Raw genomic sequence first — 13,302 nt, 5'->3', positions numbered from 1 at the left:
TCCCTCAAAGGAGACCCCACTCCCCCAGCTGTAGCTCTTTCCCCTAAAGGAGTCTCAGCAACTTCACCCTCCAAAGAGTCTCCAGCTGCCATACCCACTAAAGGGGCCTCCACTCGCCCAGCTATGGCTCTTTCTCCCAAAGAGGCCTCAGCAACTCCATCTCCCAAGAGAGCCCCGGCAATTCTGTCCCCCAAAGGGGCCTCTACTCCCTCAGCCGTGACTCCTTCCTCCCCCAAAGGGACCCCAGCAACTCTGTCCTTCAAAGGAATCCCCACTCCCTCAGGTGTGGCTCTTCCTTCCATCAAAGGAGCCTCAGCAACTTTGTCCCCCAAAGAGTCTCCAGCTACCCCACCTGCTAAAGGTGCCTCTACTCCCCCAGCTATGGCTCCTTCCTCCCCTAAAGGAGCCCCAGCAACCCCATCCCCCAAAGGGGCCCACACTCCCTCAGCTATAGCTCCTCCCTCTTCCAGAGAATCCCCAGAAACTCCAGCCCTTGAAAGAGCACCAGCTAGCACATCTCCCAAAAAAGCCCCCACTCCCTCATCTGTGAATGCTCCTTCCCCCAAAGGGTCCCCCGCAACTCCATCCCCAAAAGAGGCCCCAGTTACCTCATCCTCAAAGGGTCCCTACTCCTCCCTCCCCAAAGAGTCTCCAGCCTCCCAGAAACTCCCATCCCCCAAAAGCTCTCAGCTACCCCAAGCCCCCAGGGCAGCAACCAACCTCCAAAAGAGGCCCCTATTTCCTCTGATTTCAGTCACATGGCCCTGGGGTCCATTGCTCCCTCCCAGGCATCTAAAGGGCCCTCCATAAAGAAAGGCTCCACAGCTCTCAAAGCAGAACTTGTTGCCCCAACTTCAGAAAGTGTACCAGTTGTCACAGCTCCCACTCAGAAAGGCTCACCAGCCAAGAAGAGTTCACTTTCTGTGTGCCCAAATCCTTCGGCTAAGAATGGTACTGAAGGACCCCTTTCTCCAGTAGCTCTTGCCCCTCTTCTGGCAGTCTCTGCTCAGAAAGGCACTTCTCCAAAAGCTCCAAAAGCCCTCCCTATTTCTGCCTTAAAAGGCAAAGATTCTTTTCATTCTCCAAAGGGTCCCATGGCTCCTCCTGAGTCTGAGACATCTACCCCTCTAGCAGCAGCTGCCTCTGAGAAGGTCCTTCCTAAAGCTGGATCAGCATCTCTCTCTCCAGCACCCACCCCATCAGTCTCTCTGCCTCTTGCTCCCTCCCCAGTTCCCCCTCTGCTTCCTAAACAGCAACCTCTGCCGTCCTCACCTGGGCTGGTGCTGGAATCACCCTGTAAACCCACAGCCCCTGCTGATGAGGATGAGCTGCCACCTCTGATTCCCCCGGAACCAATCTCGGGGGGAGTGCCTTTCCAGTCGGTTCTCATCAACATGCCCACCCCCAAACCTGCTGGGATCCCTGCCCCAGCCCCCTCTGCCAAGCAGCCTGTTCTGAAGAACAACAAGGGTATTTGACTTGGTTTGCCGTGTGCATGGTGTGTCGCCCACACCCCTCTTGGGGGCTACCCACCAGTACTAACCCTAGGATGCGCCGCTTTCTCCAGATATATCTGCTTGTGTTTGGACATAGAACATAGAATTATAATTTTAAATGCAAAAGCTCTAGGAATGTGAAACAGTCTTGGTTTTCATCACCTTACATAGTCCATTGTGTATCTTGTGTAATGGGATCTAGTCTTGAGTTCGCCATCTTTTTTGCCTAACTGATCTGACATTGGAAACCAAGACCTCCTAGACCTTTAATTTGCTCTAATTTCTACCACATCACTAACCTACCTTGTGCCTGGGCCTGGGATTTGCTAAAATAGTGGAAAACGAGTATTGAAACTTTGAATTTCTTTTCACTTCTTAGACTTAGTAATGACCAGTGCCCAGGGACTTCCTATTTTCCTAGCCTGAGAATGGTGCAGGTTTATGCTTTTTTTCCCTCCTCGGTAGTCTTTATTGATGCTTGGCCTTCAATTGAGGAAAACTTAAAATATGTGAATTATGTTTGAAAGAAATGAGCGAGGTCACAAGACAATAAGTAGTAGAGGTGACTATAGGTCGGCTTCATTGAAAATCTTTAAGCTGTATTGATTAGATCAAATTGCTAGGGTGAGTGATTTGAAAATAAGGCTGAATGTGTGTACACAACTGCTTCTGGCCTCCCCCAACCCAATTTAAAAGATAAAGGGAAAGTGCCCTCCTTGGTCTGCCTCCACAATGTGATCTTCTTATTTTTCACTTCAGTGTTATCTGCAAACACCTCATCTGCCAGAACCTTTCTGAGATGGTTGGGCTGTTGGGTAGGATTTGGCGTTACATAGATCATTGCTGTTTGCCAAGAAGGGAAAGAAGCATTATAGTGTATAAACTGTTCGGCTGTATCTAGTAATTACCTCTCATTTCTGGGGCTGGGTCTTTAATAGATGTGTACACACTAGTTTATGATTAAGTGGCGGGCGGGGGGCTGTCAAGTGAATTCATACAAGTCAGTTGATTTACATTTACATTTAACTTTGCAAGATCTAGCATCAGCGAGTGTGACCTCTAATCCAGGCAGGCCATGGTGAAATACCTCCTTTTTATAATTTCTACTATAAAATAGTAAAAGTTATTTGTCATTTTAGGGTCTGGAACAGAATCTGACAGTGATGAATCAGTGCCAGAGCTTGAGGAACAAGATTCCACACAGGCAACCACACAACAAGCCCAGGTATTTTCTTATTCACTGGTGTAAGTACTTGATCAAAGAAGCATTGGAGAACCAGGGTTGATCAGAAAAGATAACTTATGTATTTGGAGCTATAAACCTCCATAAAGGGAAAACCACAGAGGGATCATGGTATCCAAGTCTTACAGTCCAGCTTACTCATAGCTGTTTTATTTTCTTAGCTGGCAGCAGCAGCTGAAATCGATGAAGAACCTGTCAGTAAAGCTAAACAGAGCCGGAGTGAAAAGAAGGCACGGAAGGTAAGATTTTAGGTTACAAACAAGGATTAAAGTTTCTGATGAAGCAACTTGGGGGAGGGCAGAAACTGTAGTGGTAGTGGTAGAATCATGTTTAGTTAAAATAACAGTAACTATGGCAAAAAGCGTAGGAATCCTGGAAACCAATTCTGTATTCTTATGTAAACTTTTCTGCGCCCAGGAAAAGGCTTTGTTTTGGATGTGGTATTATTGTGGTCCTCTCTGAAGCTGCTTCTAAGGTTGAAACTCATGTTTTTTCCTATTCCTTAGGCTATGTCCAAACTGGGTCTTCGACAGGTTACAGGGGTTACTAGGGTCACTATCCGAAAATCTAAGAATATCCTTTTTGTCATCACAAAACCAGATGTCTACAAGAGCCCAGCTTCAGATACCTATATAGTTTTTGGAGAAGCCAAGGTAAGGAAAGTTTCCTTGCAAGTTGCTCTAGACCAGGTTTGCTCAACCTCAGCACCATTGACATTTGGGGTCAGATAATTCTTTGTCGTGGAAGGATTATCCTGTGCATTATAGGTGTTTGGCAGCATCGTATCCAGTTATGATAACAAACAGAAAAAAATCTCCAGATATTTGATAGATGTCCCCTGGGCAACAAAATCACCCCACGGTTAAGAATCACTACTTTAAACATAAGCTACTACATTGATATATATATAATCTGAGGGCAGGCGGTTTAAAGCTTTAGAGTAAGTTAACCTGAAGTGGGTTTAGAGAGAGAGTTGGGAAGTCATACAAATGATTTCATTTACTGCATATTGATCTACTCACATGAATCTATTTTCTGCTCTGTAGATCGAGGATTTATCTCAGCAAGCACAGCTAGCAGCTGCTGAGAAATTTAAAGTTCAAGGTGAAACTGTCTCAAACATTCAAGAAAACACACAGACTCCAACTGTACAAGAAGAGAGCGAAGAGGAAGAGGTATATAAGAAATTTTTTTATACTTTTAATCCTTTCTAGGTAGTATTGTTTGTATTAATGAGTGGATTCTGTATTGTCTTAAGGTTTTGAACTCCATTGAGTGAAGTAGTTTTTGAGTTAAATTAACTAGATTCAAGAGACTCCTGACTCCAAAGAACTATACTGAAGTTGTCCTGGCCTTCAGTTTATTATGTGTTTTTTCCCTCTCTCTCAGGTTGATGAAACAGGTGTGGAAGTTAAGGACATAGAATTGGTCATGTCACAAGCAAATGTGTCGAGAGCGAAGGCAGTCCGCGCCCTGAAGAACAACAGTAATGATATTGTAAATGCTATTATGGTAAGTGCCCAGGCCTTTATTCCTTGACTCCCTCTGCCCTGTCCAATAACGAGTGACTTTATTTTCTATGCTTAATATCAGCCAGTTAGAAAGCCTTATTTCAAAGCCTATCTTGAGTTGCCTTAGTTGTTAGTGACCTGAATTCTCAGTTTGCCTGTACCTCTGATGATCTCTTTTCTTTTACAGGAATTAACAATGTAACCATCTAAAAAAGGAGGACCCTTTTTTGGTGTTTGAAAAGAGTAACCGCAGCTTGGTTTGAAATTTGTACTGTTTCTATCATTAATAAAGTTATGGCTTCTTGTGGGATGAACTCAGTGGGTGCTTGGTCTCTTCTTCCTCCCCGCTAAAAATACTCTAGAAATGAGAATACATTTATTACTCTTAAGACTTCAGCTTCAGTTGAAAAGGCTAACCCTTAAAATCTCAGCCTTTTCACTTCCTTATAAGAAATATTGTACTAGGCTATCTGTTAGGCCCTTTTTTGTCTTCAGAGAACACAACTTATTAATTGTAACATTTTTCATTTCCAGTCTCTTTACCAAATGTTAACTATTAGCAAATGCCGATTCTTCTTAATCAGCCCCTTCTCTGACCTACAATCTTTCTGAACACCTATTGGGATTCATTTAGCCTCTGAGAGGCAGTTTAATTGGTTACATCTTGACATGTATTCTTTGTATAAAACGAAAAAGTACCTCATGAAGGAGAGGATTTTGGCTATTGTGTATAGTACAAATGCTCTGCTAGATGTCAACTATACAGACATTTTAATATCTGAAGTAAATTATGATTAGAGTGGTCATTGTTATGCTAGGACAATGAGTGAAAACCAGAACTGTACCAAGCAAACAGGTACATGTGAATAGCCAGTTTTTGATATATATAGTTTCTTTGAGTTAGAAAATGGGCTGGGAGAAAGAGGACTAAAAATTGAAAATAGGAAGTCTACTAGTGGATATAGAGGCAAAAATTCTAAAATGAATAGCTGACATTATACCTAGAAGGAATGTTAGAATGGCAATAAGTTAGATTAACATTGTGGACGGCTTTTGAAACCATAGACATTTTTATTATTGAATTCAGTCGTCTTGATCCCTATGAGAGTAGGCATTATTTTAGTAGATATGAATTAAAGCTGAGGACCAAAGAGGTTAAATGACATCCCCAAAGACCGCCACTCAAGAGCAGGGCCTTTTCTTTGTAGTAGGCTTTGTTGGTAGGAAGTGGTGGGCTATCCTAGAGAAGCACAAAATGACATCTGACCGAGAATAATGACCTTCCATTTCACTGGGGTAGAACAGATTAGATCATTTGATAAAAGTCTCAAGAGACTAAGGCCCCTTGGCTGCCAAATCCGAGTCAGCCAGTAGTTCTCATTTCAGAAAGAAATTGAGGGATGTTAACTTGTAATTTCCTCATTCTTCCCTTTTTATAGTTAACACTCCAATTCTTGGTTACTTTTTTGGAGAAGTACTTTGTTCAAGGCTATTACTGCTACCAGTGCTATAATGCTATGTCTTCCTACCTCAAAGACCTTGCTATTGCTACACCTTTTTGCCATTCATTAATCTCTTTTCCTCAACCATTTTTTCCACCACATGAAATATGCAGTTAACTTCCTCTGTCACTGAGTGATTAAATTTTTTGGTTCTCAAATTAGTGTATAGTTTGAACAAACCTATTGAAGAATTACTCTTTTCTGGTTCTCAAACTGATTAAATGCCTGTGTTCAAATACTCAGTAGACCATTTAACAATAAGTAAGCTCTGACTTTATCTGTAAAAATAGACCTGCTATGAAACATGTATAGGATTGTTAGAAGCATTTGCTAAGAACTTGAAACTGGCACAGGTTATTTACTAAATAACCCTTTAGATTTCTAAAGGAAAAATACCTAATAAACCAGGTTAATTAGCCATAGTCTCTTACCATGTTTTTACCATGCACTTACAAATGGATTTTTTTAAATTGGGAAAGAAAACGTGCCAATAAAAGGCTGTGTGTACATCCATTTTTTATTAAATTAAGCATTACATATACATTTTGGGACCCCTGTGTACTCTTCATCAGTCCAATTTCCTTCCATCAAAGGTAACAATTATCAGGAACTGGTGGTTTTATAATTTCTGCACATGAATTGATGCTCAATACATATTTATGTACCTAAAGTAGTTCGTGTTCTGTAAGTTTGAAACTAAAATTGTACATTATATGTCATCCTGCAAATTGCTTTTCACTTCAGCTTTTTTCTAAGGTTTATTTACAGCTCTTTTCATCCTCTATCCAGTCCACTGTAGTCTTAACTTTTACTTCTATCTCTCTACTAAGCGGCTCTCATCAAGATCACCTAGTTGCTAATTCCAGTGGATACTCTTCATGCTTGGCTGCATTTGTCTTTCCTTCTTCATAGTAGTTTCCTTAACATTCCCTTGATTTCTCTAAAATCTGATTTCATCTTCAGTTTCACGATCCCCAAAATTCCATAATCTACCCTGTCCAAATTTTCCCAAATGTATTTCCCGCTAACACAGCTAATGACAGCGATCCATTCAGTCATACAAAAAAGAAACCTGGTCTTTGCAACAAATGGTGTTGGGAAAACTGGATAGCCACTTAATGAAAGAATGAAGTTGTACCCTTATTTTACACCATATACAAAAATTAATTACAAGTAGATCAAAGAAAAGTTAAGACCTAAAACTATAAAATTCAGAAAATGGGAAAAGCTTCATGTCATTGGATTTAGCAATGATTTCATTTATAGGCACCAAAAGCACAGACAACAAAAGAAAAAAGTAAATTGGATTTCAGAATTTCTCTGCATCAATGGACACAAAATCAATAGCATACAAAGGCAACCCAGACTGGGAGAAAATATTTGCAAGTTGTATCAATATCCAGAATATGTAAAGAACTATGATTCAACAACAAAAACATTAAAATACCATAAATGTATTGACTTACATTATGGCCCAGATTATGAAGAGACTTCCAAAGGAGTTTTAACAATTATAAGCACAATGAAAAGACACCCGACGTCACTAATCACTGGGAAAAATGCAGATCCAAACTACAGTGATAACACATGCATTGGAATGACAAAGTCTTGGTGAGGATATGAAGAAATTGGAACCTCTGCACTGTTGATGGGAATGTAAAATGGTGCAACTTCTATAGAAAAAGAGTATGAGTTCTTGAAAAACTAAGATTTACCATGTAACCTAGGTAATAAATAACCTCAAGAGACATCTGTACACCCATATAGCATTATCACAATAGATTAAAAAGTAGAAGCAACATAAGTATCCCTAATAGATGAATGAATAATGAAATGTATATACATAGAATGGAATATTCAACCTTAGAAGGAAGTTCATGGCACATGCTACAACATGGATGAACCTTGACATTAAGCTAAGTGAAATATGTCAGTCACAAAAAGACAAATTTAATTTCACTTATATGAAGTACCTTGATTAGTCAAATTCAGAGACAAAGAATGGTGGTTGCCAAGGGCCAGGGAAGTAGGGGAGTAAGAATTAATATTTAATGGGTGCAGAATTTCTGTTCGGGAAAATGAAAGTTCTGGAGATGGATGGTGGTGATGGTTGCAAAACAGAGTGTAATTAATCTCACTAAACTATATTTTATGTTAAAACCTCAGTGTCATCCTAATCCTGTCACAGTCCACCCTTTTCATAGCCATTCCCCAACAGACTTTCTAAATGTTTTCACTTTATATACACCTCTCTTGATTCCCAATGCCATTGAGAACTGCCTGGCTAGGCTATTACTACAGTCTCCTAAGTGTTCTACCCTCCACTCAGAATTCCTCTACACTTGCCTCCATAAAGTGGATTGGTCCTAATAATCCTCTCCTACTTAAAACCCTGGTGAATAAAGCAGCAACTTTAAAACCTTAGTCATGAAATCTTTTGTTCAAAATAAGATTAAAATTTCTAACACTAAACTCTGATTGAGGAAACTAGGCCTGAAGCCTTGCCTACTCATTCTTACATAGCCCTCTCATTAGAATAGAGGATGAAAACAAGTGGGAATCACCATTCTTTCACTAAAATAAGTTCCTCAGTTCCTCAATTTGCTAAGTTCTGAGGTTCCAGTAGAGAATAAAACATGGTACCTGCTCTCATGGGAAAACAATGCCATAGCTGGGCCTCTATATATGTCTACATATCTCTGAACCATACATTCAAGAAGCATTTATTTAGCCTGTGTTCCAGGCATTGGAATAGGCTCCAAGACCCCTCTTCTACTGCTGTCATACAGTCTGGTGACAGGACTATGCAAATAGAGAAATAGTTGAAAATTTCAATGTATTTTATAAAGGAACCAGTATTGACCTCTCACTTCTAACTTATGCTCCAGCCTTCCTAAATACATAAAACTACTTGATTAAAGTAAGTGTTTAACAATCCTTAGCCTATGTTCTTTCCTAATAGACCAGCATACCTTGTACCTGCCTTATATTTGTTGCTCTTATCTACAATAGGAGTGATAGAATGGTGAGAATTCAGTCCTCAGAATTGCTTAATTAGTATAGAAATGTTTAAATATAGTATTTGGATTTTATTGCTTTCATACTTGTCCTGTCTAGTGTGCTTTGTGTCTGTGTTTTCTCACCTGGTAGCTATAGACATATATATACATGCCTGGCTCCTAAAGATTGGTTTTAGTATTCCTGGATGAGAGCTCCTTGTGGAAATGGAGTTTATTGGTCTTTGCATTCCTGATACATGTCCCATAATAGATCTCAAATAGTTTAAAGAATGGATAAAACTTTTGCATTACATCAACACTGGAGGCCTAGGCAGAAAATGTCAGGCAAGTTTTACAGAAAGCTAAGACTAAGTGGAAACTTAATCCACTTAGTCTTAATTTAGTATTCAAAAATTCTGTGCAAATTTCTGGCCTATTTTTTAATTTTTAAACTATTGAGATATAATTGACATATGATAAATGGCCCATGTTTAAACTGTATAATTTGATGAGTCTTGACACATTTATGTACCCATTAACCATCACCAAAATCAAGTAATAAACATATCAATCATCCCTATAAGCTTCCTAATGCACCTTTGTAATCATTTCCTCTTTCCCTATCCCAAACCACAGTACCAGGCTGATGGTTCTGATATATTTTGCCACTAGAGAAAAGTTTGCATTCTAGAATTTTTAAAAATCAGAACCGGAGTGCAAAATATACTTTTTTATATGGCTTCTTTCACTCAGAATAATTGAGATTTGTTCATGTTTCTGTGTGAGTCAATAGTTTATTCCCTTTAAATGCTTAGTAAGTTTGTAATAATTTCCCAAAAAGTACTACTTTATCGAATTCCACAAATTTTGGTACTCATTCAGTTCAAATATTTTTAAATTTTCTTTCTGATTTCTCTGCTCATGGGTTATTTAGAATTGGTTTACTTTAAAATATTTGGAGATTTTCTAGATATCTTTCTGCTATTGGTTTCTAATTTAATTCCATTGCGGCCCTGGAACATAGTTTGTATGACTGGAATCTTTGTAAATTTATTGGCTTGTATTATGGCCCAGAATATTGTCTATCTTGGCAGAAGTTCTGCGTGCACCTGAAAAGAGTGTGTATTCGGGCGTAGTTAGGTAGAGTGTTCTATAAATGTGAATTAGGTTAAATTGGTTGGTAATGTCTTCCTTACCTGTACTAATTTATTGTCTACTTATTCTGTCAATTATTGAGAGAAGGATGTTAAAATCTCCTGTTTTAATTGTGGGTTTTTCTATTTCTCATTACAACTGTCAATTTTTGATTCAGGTATTTTGAATCTCTGTCATGAGGTGTATGAATATTTAGAATTATTATGTCTTCTTGCTGAATTGATCCTTTTATCATTATTAATTAACTCTATCTCTGGCAATAATTTTTACCAGAGATAGAGTTAATTAATAATGATAATTTTAATCTACTTGTATTGATATACTAACATAACCACTTAAACTTTATTTTATTTTAGTATTGTATACCTTTTCCCTACCCATTTAGTTTTTCTTTTACTAATTATAGACTCACGAAAAGTTGCAAAATAGTACAGAGAGGGTTACATGTATACTTAGCTTCTAATGATTACATCTTTAGTATAATATAAAAACAAGGAAATTCATAGTGGTACAGTCAATAGACATTATTCAGATTTCACCAGTTTTTACATGTACTCATTTATGAGATGTGTGTGTAGTATTGTATGTAATTTTATCACATGTATAGATTCATGTAACTACCCCATTTACTTTTTTTAAACAGTGTTATTGAGATATAATCACCATACAATTTGCCCAATTATATATACAATTCAATGGTTTTTAGTAAGAATTGTGCAACCATCACCACAATCAATTTTAGAATGCTTTTATCAGCCCAAAAAGAAACCTAATACCCATTAACAGTTACTCCGCATTTCCACCCAAGCTTTGCCACTCCAACCCTAAGCATCCAGGAATCTACTTTCTGTCTCTATAATTTTACCTATCCTGGACATTTTATGTAAATAGGACCACACAATTTATGGCCATTTGTATCTGATTGTTTTCACTTAACAGAATGTTTTCAAATTTCATCTATGTTATAGTATATATCAGTCTGTCATGTCTTTCTATAGCCAAATAACATTCAATTTTATGAATGTACCATGTTTTGTTTAGCCATTCATCAGTTGATGGACATTAAGTTTTTTTCCACATTTTTGGCTATCGTAGACTATGCTGCTATGGCATTCATGTACAGATTTTTGTGTGAGCATATGTTTTCACTTCTCTTCAGTACTGTGTGTACCTCGGAGTAGAATTGCTGGGTCATACAGTAACTTTATGTTCAACATTTCAAGGAATGGTTCCATTATTTCATAGTCTCACCAGCAGCGTATGAGGGTTCTGATTTCTCTACATCCTCACCAAAAGTTGTTATTGTCTCTCTTTTTTATTTTAGCCATCCTTATGGGTGTGAATTGGTATCTCATTGCAGTTTTGATTTGCATTTCCTTAATAATTGACGTTAAGCATCTTTTTATGTGCTATTGAACATTTTTATATCTTCTTTAGATAAATATCTCTTCAAATCCTGTACCCATTTTAAAATTAGGTTACTTGAGTATTTAATGTTGACTCATAATAACAGTTCTTTATATATTCTGGATGCTAGACCCTTTTCAGATATATGGTTTGCAGGTATTTTTTCCCATTCTGTGAGTTGTTTTTTTGCTTTCTGGATAGTATCTTTGAAGCACAAGATTTAACAATTTTACTGAATTTATCTATTTTTTCCTTTGGATGCTTGTGCATTTTGTGTCAAAGCTAAGAAACTATTATAGCATAAGAACTTTGCAACAACGTATTACTCCCTTCTTGGCCTTTGAGTTATTTTGTCATACACTTCACTTCTATATATTATTTAATTCTACAATTCATTGTTATCACTTAAACAATCAATTTTTTTATTCCCAAACTTTTTGTGGGAAAATATATACATAACAAAATTTACCACCCTAACCATTTTTAAGTGTACAGTTCAATGGTATTAAATACATTCATAATGTTGTGCAACTACTATCATCCATCTCTAGAACTCTTTTCATCTTGCAAAACTGAAACTCTAGACCCATTTAAGAAAAGCTCCCCATTCCCCCTCTCTCTCAGCCTCTGGCAACTACCATTCTTTTCTGTCTCTATGATTTTGATTCCTCTAAGTACCTCACATAAGTGGAGTCATATAGTACCTATCTTTTTGTGATTGGCATATTTCACTTAACATAAGGTTCTCAAGATTCACCCAGGTTATAGCATGTCAGAATTTCCTTTCTTTTAAGGCCGAATAATACTCTATAGTACGTATATACCACATTTTGCTTATCCATTCAGCTGTCGATAGGACACTTGAGTTGATTCCACATTTTAGCTATCGTGAATAATGTTGCTATGAACATAGTGTACAAATATCTTTTCAAGATTCTTCTTTCGATTATTTTGAGTATATACCCAAAAGTGGAATTGCTGGCTCATATTTTTATTTTTTTTAAGGAATCACCATACAACTTTCCACAGCAGCTGTACCATTTTATACTCCTACCAATAGTGCACAAAGTTACCAATTTCTCTACATCCTTACTAACACTTGCTATTTTCTGGGGTTTGTTGTTGTTGTTGTTGTTGTTGTTGTTGTTGTTGTTGTTGTTTGATAATTGACTTCTAATGGGTGTAGGTAGTCATCTCACTTTTGAAGACAGTTTTCTGAAACTAGAATTCTTGGTTTTCTTTTTCTTTTCTTTTTTTGGAGAGGGCATCTATATTGAAACTTTATTATAAAAATATAAAGCAGAGTTCTGTAACAAAAAAATGCACATTTGGGTTTATTTTAACACTCAAGTAAATCCGAAACGATCTTAATATAAGCCACTTGGAGTAACACATTCACATCCAAAAGATTTCAACAAATTTATATAATATATATTGAGTACTAATTCCTGTACAACTTATTCTTACTAGTTTAGATCCAGGTATTCCAATGTATTATGAACCAGTCAGCTCTTTCAAGTCTTTGAAAATAAGTCCCAACTGAAATTTCTGAACAATCACAGCAAAAGCCACAGAATAATTGGAAGAATTAGATGTTTCCATGATAATTAAGACCAAGGCTCTATGACGGACAGGAAGGAGCATTCAAGGATAAAAATCAAATTTTTTCTACTTAGGTTAGATAGTAACTTAAATGAGATCTTGGAATTCCCAACTTTTATTTAATATAATAAGAAGAGACCAAAAAAAAAAAAATCAGGGTCGCTTGACACCTTTTACCTTACATGAAAACCTTCACCAGTAGAGGTTAGAAGAGATCAAAGCAAGTTTTTTCTCTGAAGTGAATAAATGGCATCAGTTCTAATTCTGAGGTTATTAACCAACCATTCAGATACTATTTTTAACTCATGTCTAAGAGGGAAATTGTGAGGAAGGGAGAGATAAGGCTTCAGCAGAGAAAGCAAGTTTGTTCTTGTTGTTGTTTTTAAA

The 13,302-nt window shown here is 37.6% G+C and overlaps 1 protein-coding gene across 2 annotated transcripts in view; it reads left to right on the top strand.

Annotated features, from left to right (window-relative positions):
- Positions 1–4,564, top strand: part of LOC120604930 (nascent polypeptide-associated complex subunit alpha) — a 12,394-nt gene extending 7,830 nt beyond the window's left edge. The window contains exons 3-8 of one of the 2 annotated variants that reach the window (XM_039865736.1): positions 2,636–2,721; positions 2,901–2,978; positions 3,246–3,392; positions 3,786–3,914; positions 4,129–4,251; positions 4,438–4,564. In XM_039865736.1, the coding sequence (XP_039721670.1) occupies positions 2,636–2,721; positions 2,901–2,978; positions 3,246–3,392; positions 3,786–3,914; positions 4,129–4,251; positions 4,438–4,452 (578 nt within the window). In that variant the 3' untranslated portion in view covers positions 4,453–4,564. Of the gene's footprint in view, positions 1–2,635; positions 2,722–2,900; positions 2,979–3,245; positions 3,393–3,785; positions 3,915–4,128; positions 4,294–4,437 lie in introns of those variants that run through there. The other variant, XM_039865735.1, reaches the window with a different exon arrangement.
- Positions 4,565–13,302: the final 8,738 nt, after the last annotated feature.

This window comes from Pteropus medius, unplaced genomic scaffold (genome assembly GCF_902729225.1).
Source record: "Pteropus medius unplaced genomic scaffold, Ma_sr-lr_union100, whole genome shotgun sequence".
Lineage (NCBI taxonomy): Eukaryota > Metazoa > Chordata > Mammalia > Chiroptera > Pteropodidae > Pteropus > Pteropus medius.
The sequence above is the reverse complement of the archived record's forward strand: the minus strand, read 5'-3'. Positions and strand labels throughout refer to the sequence as shown.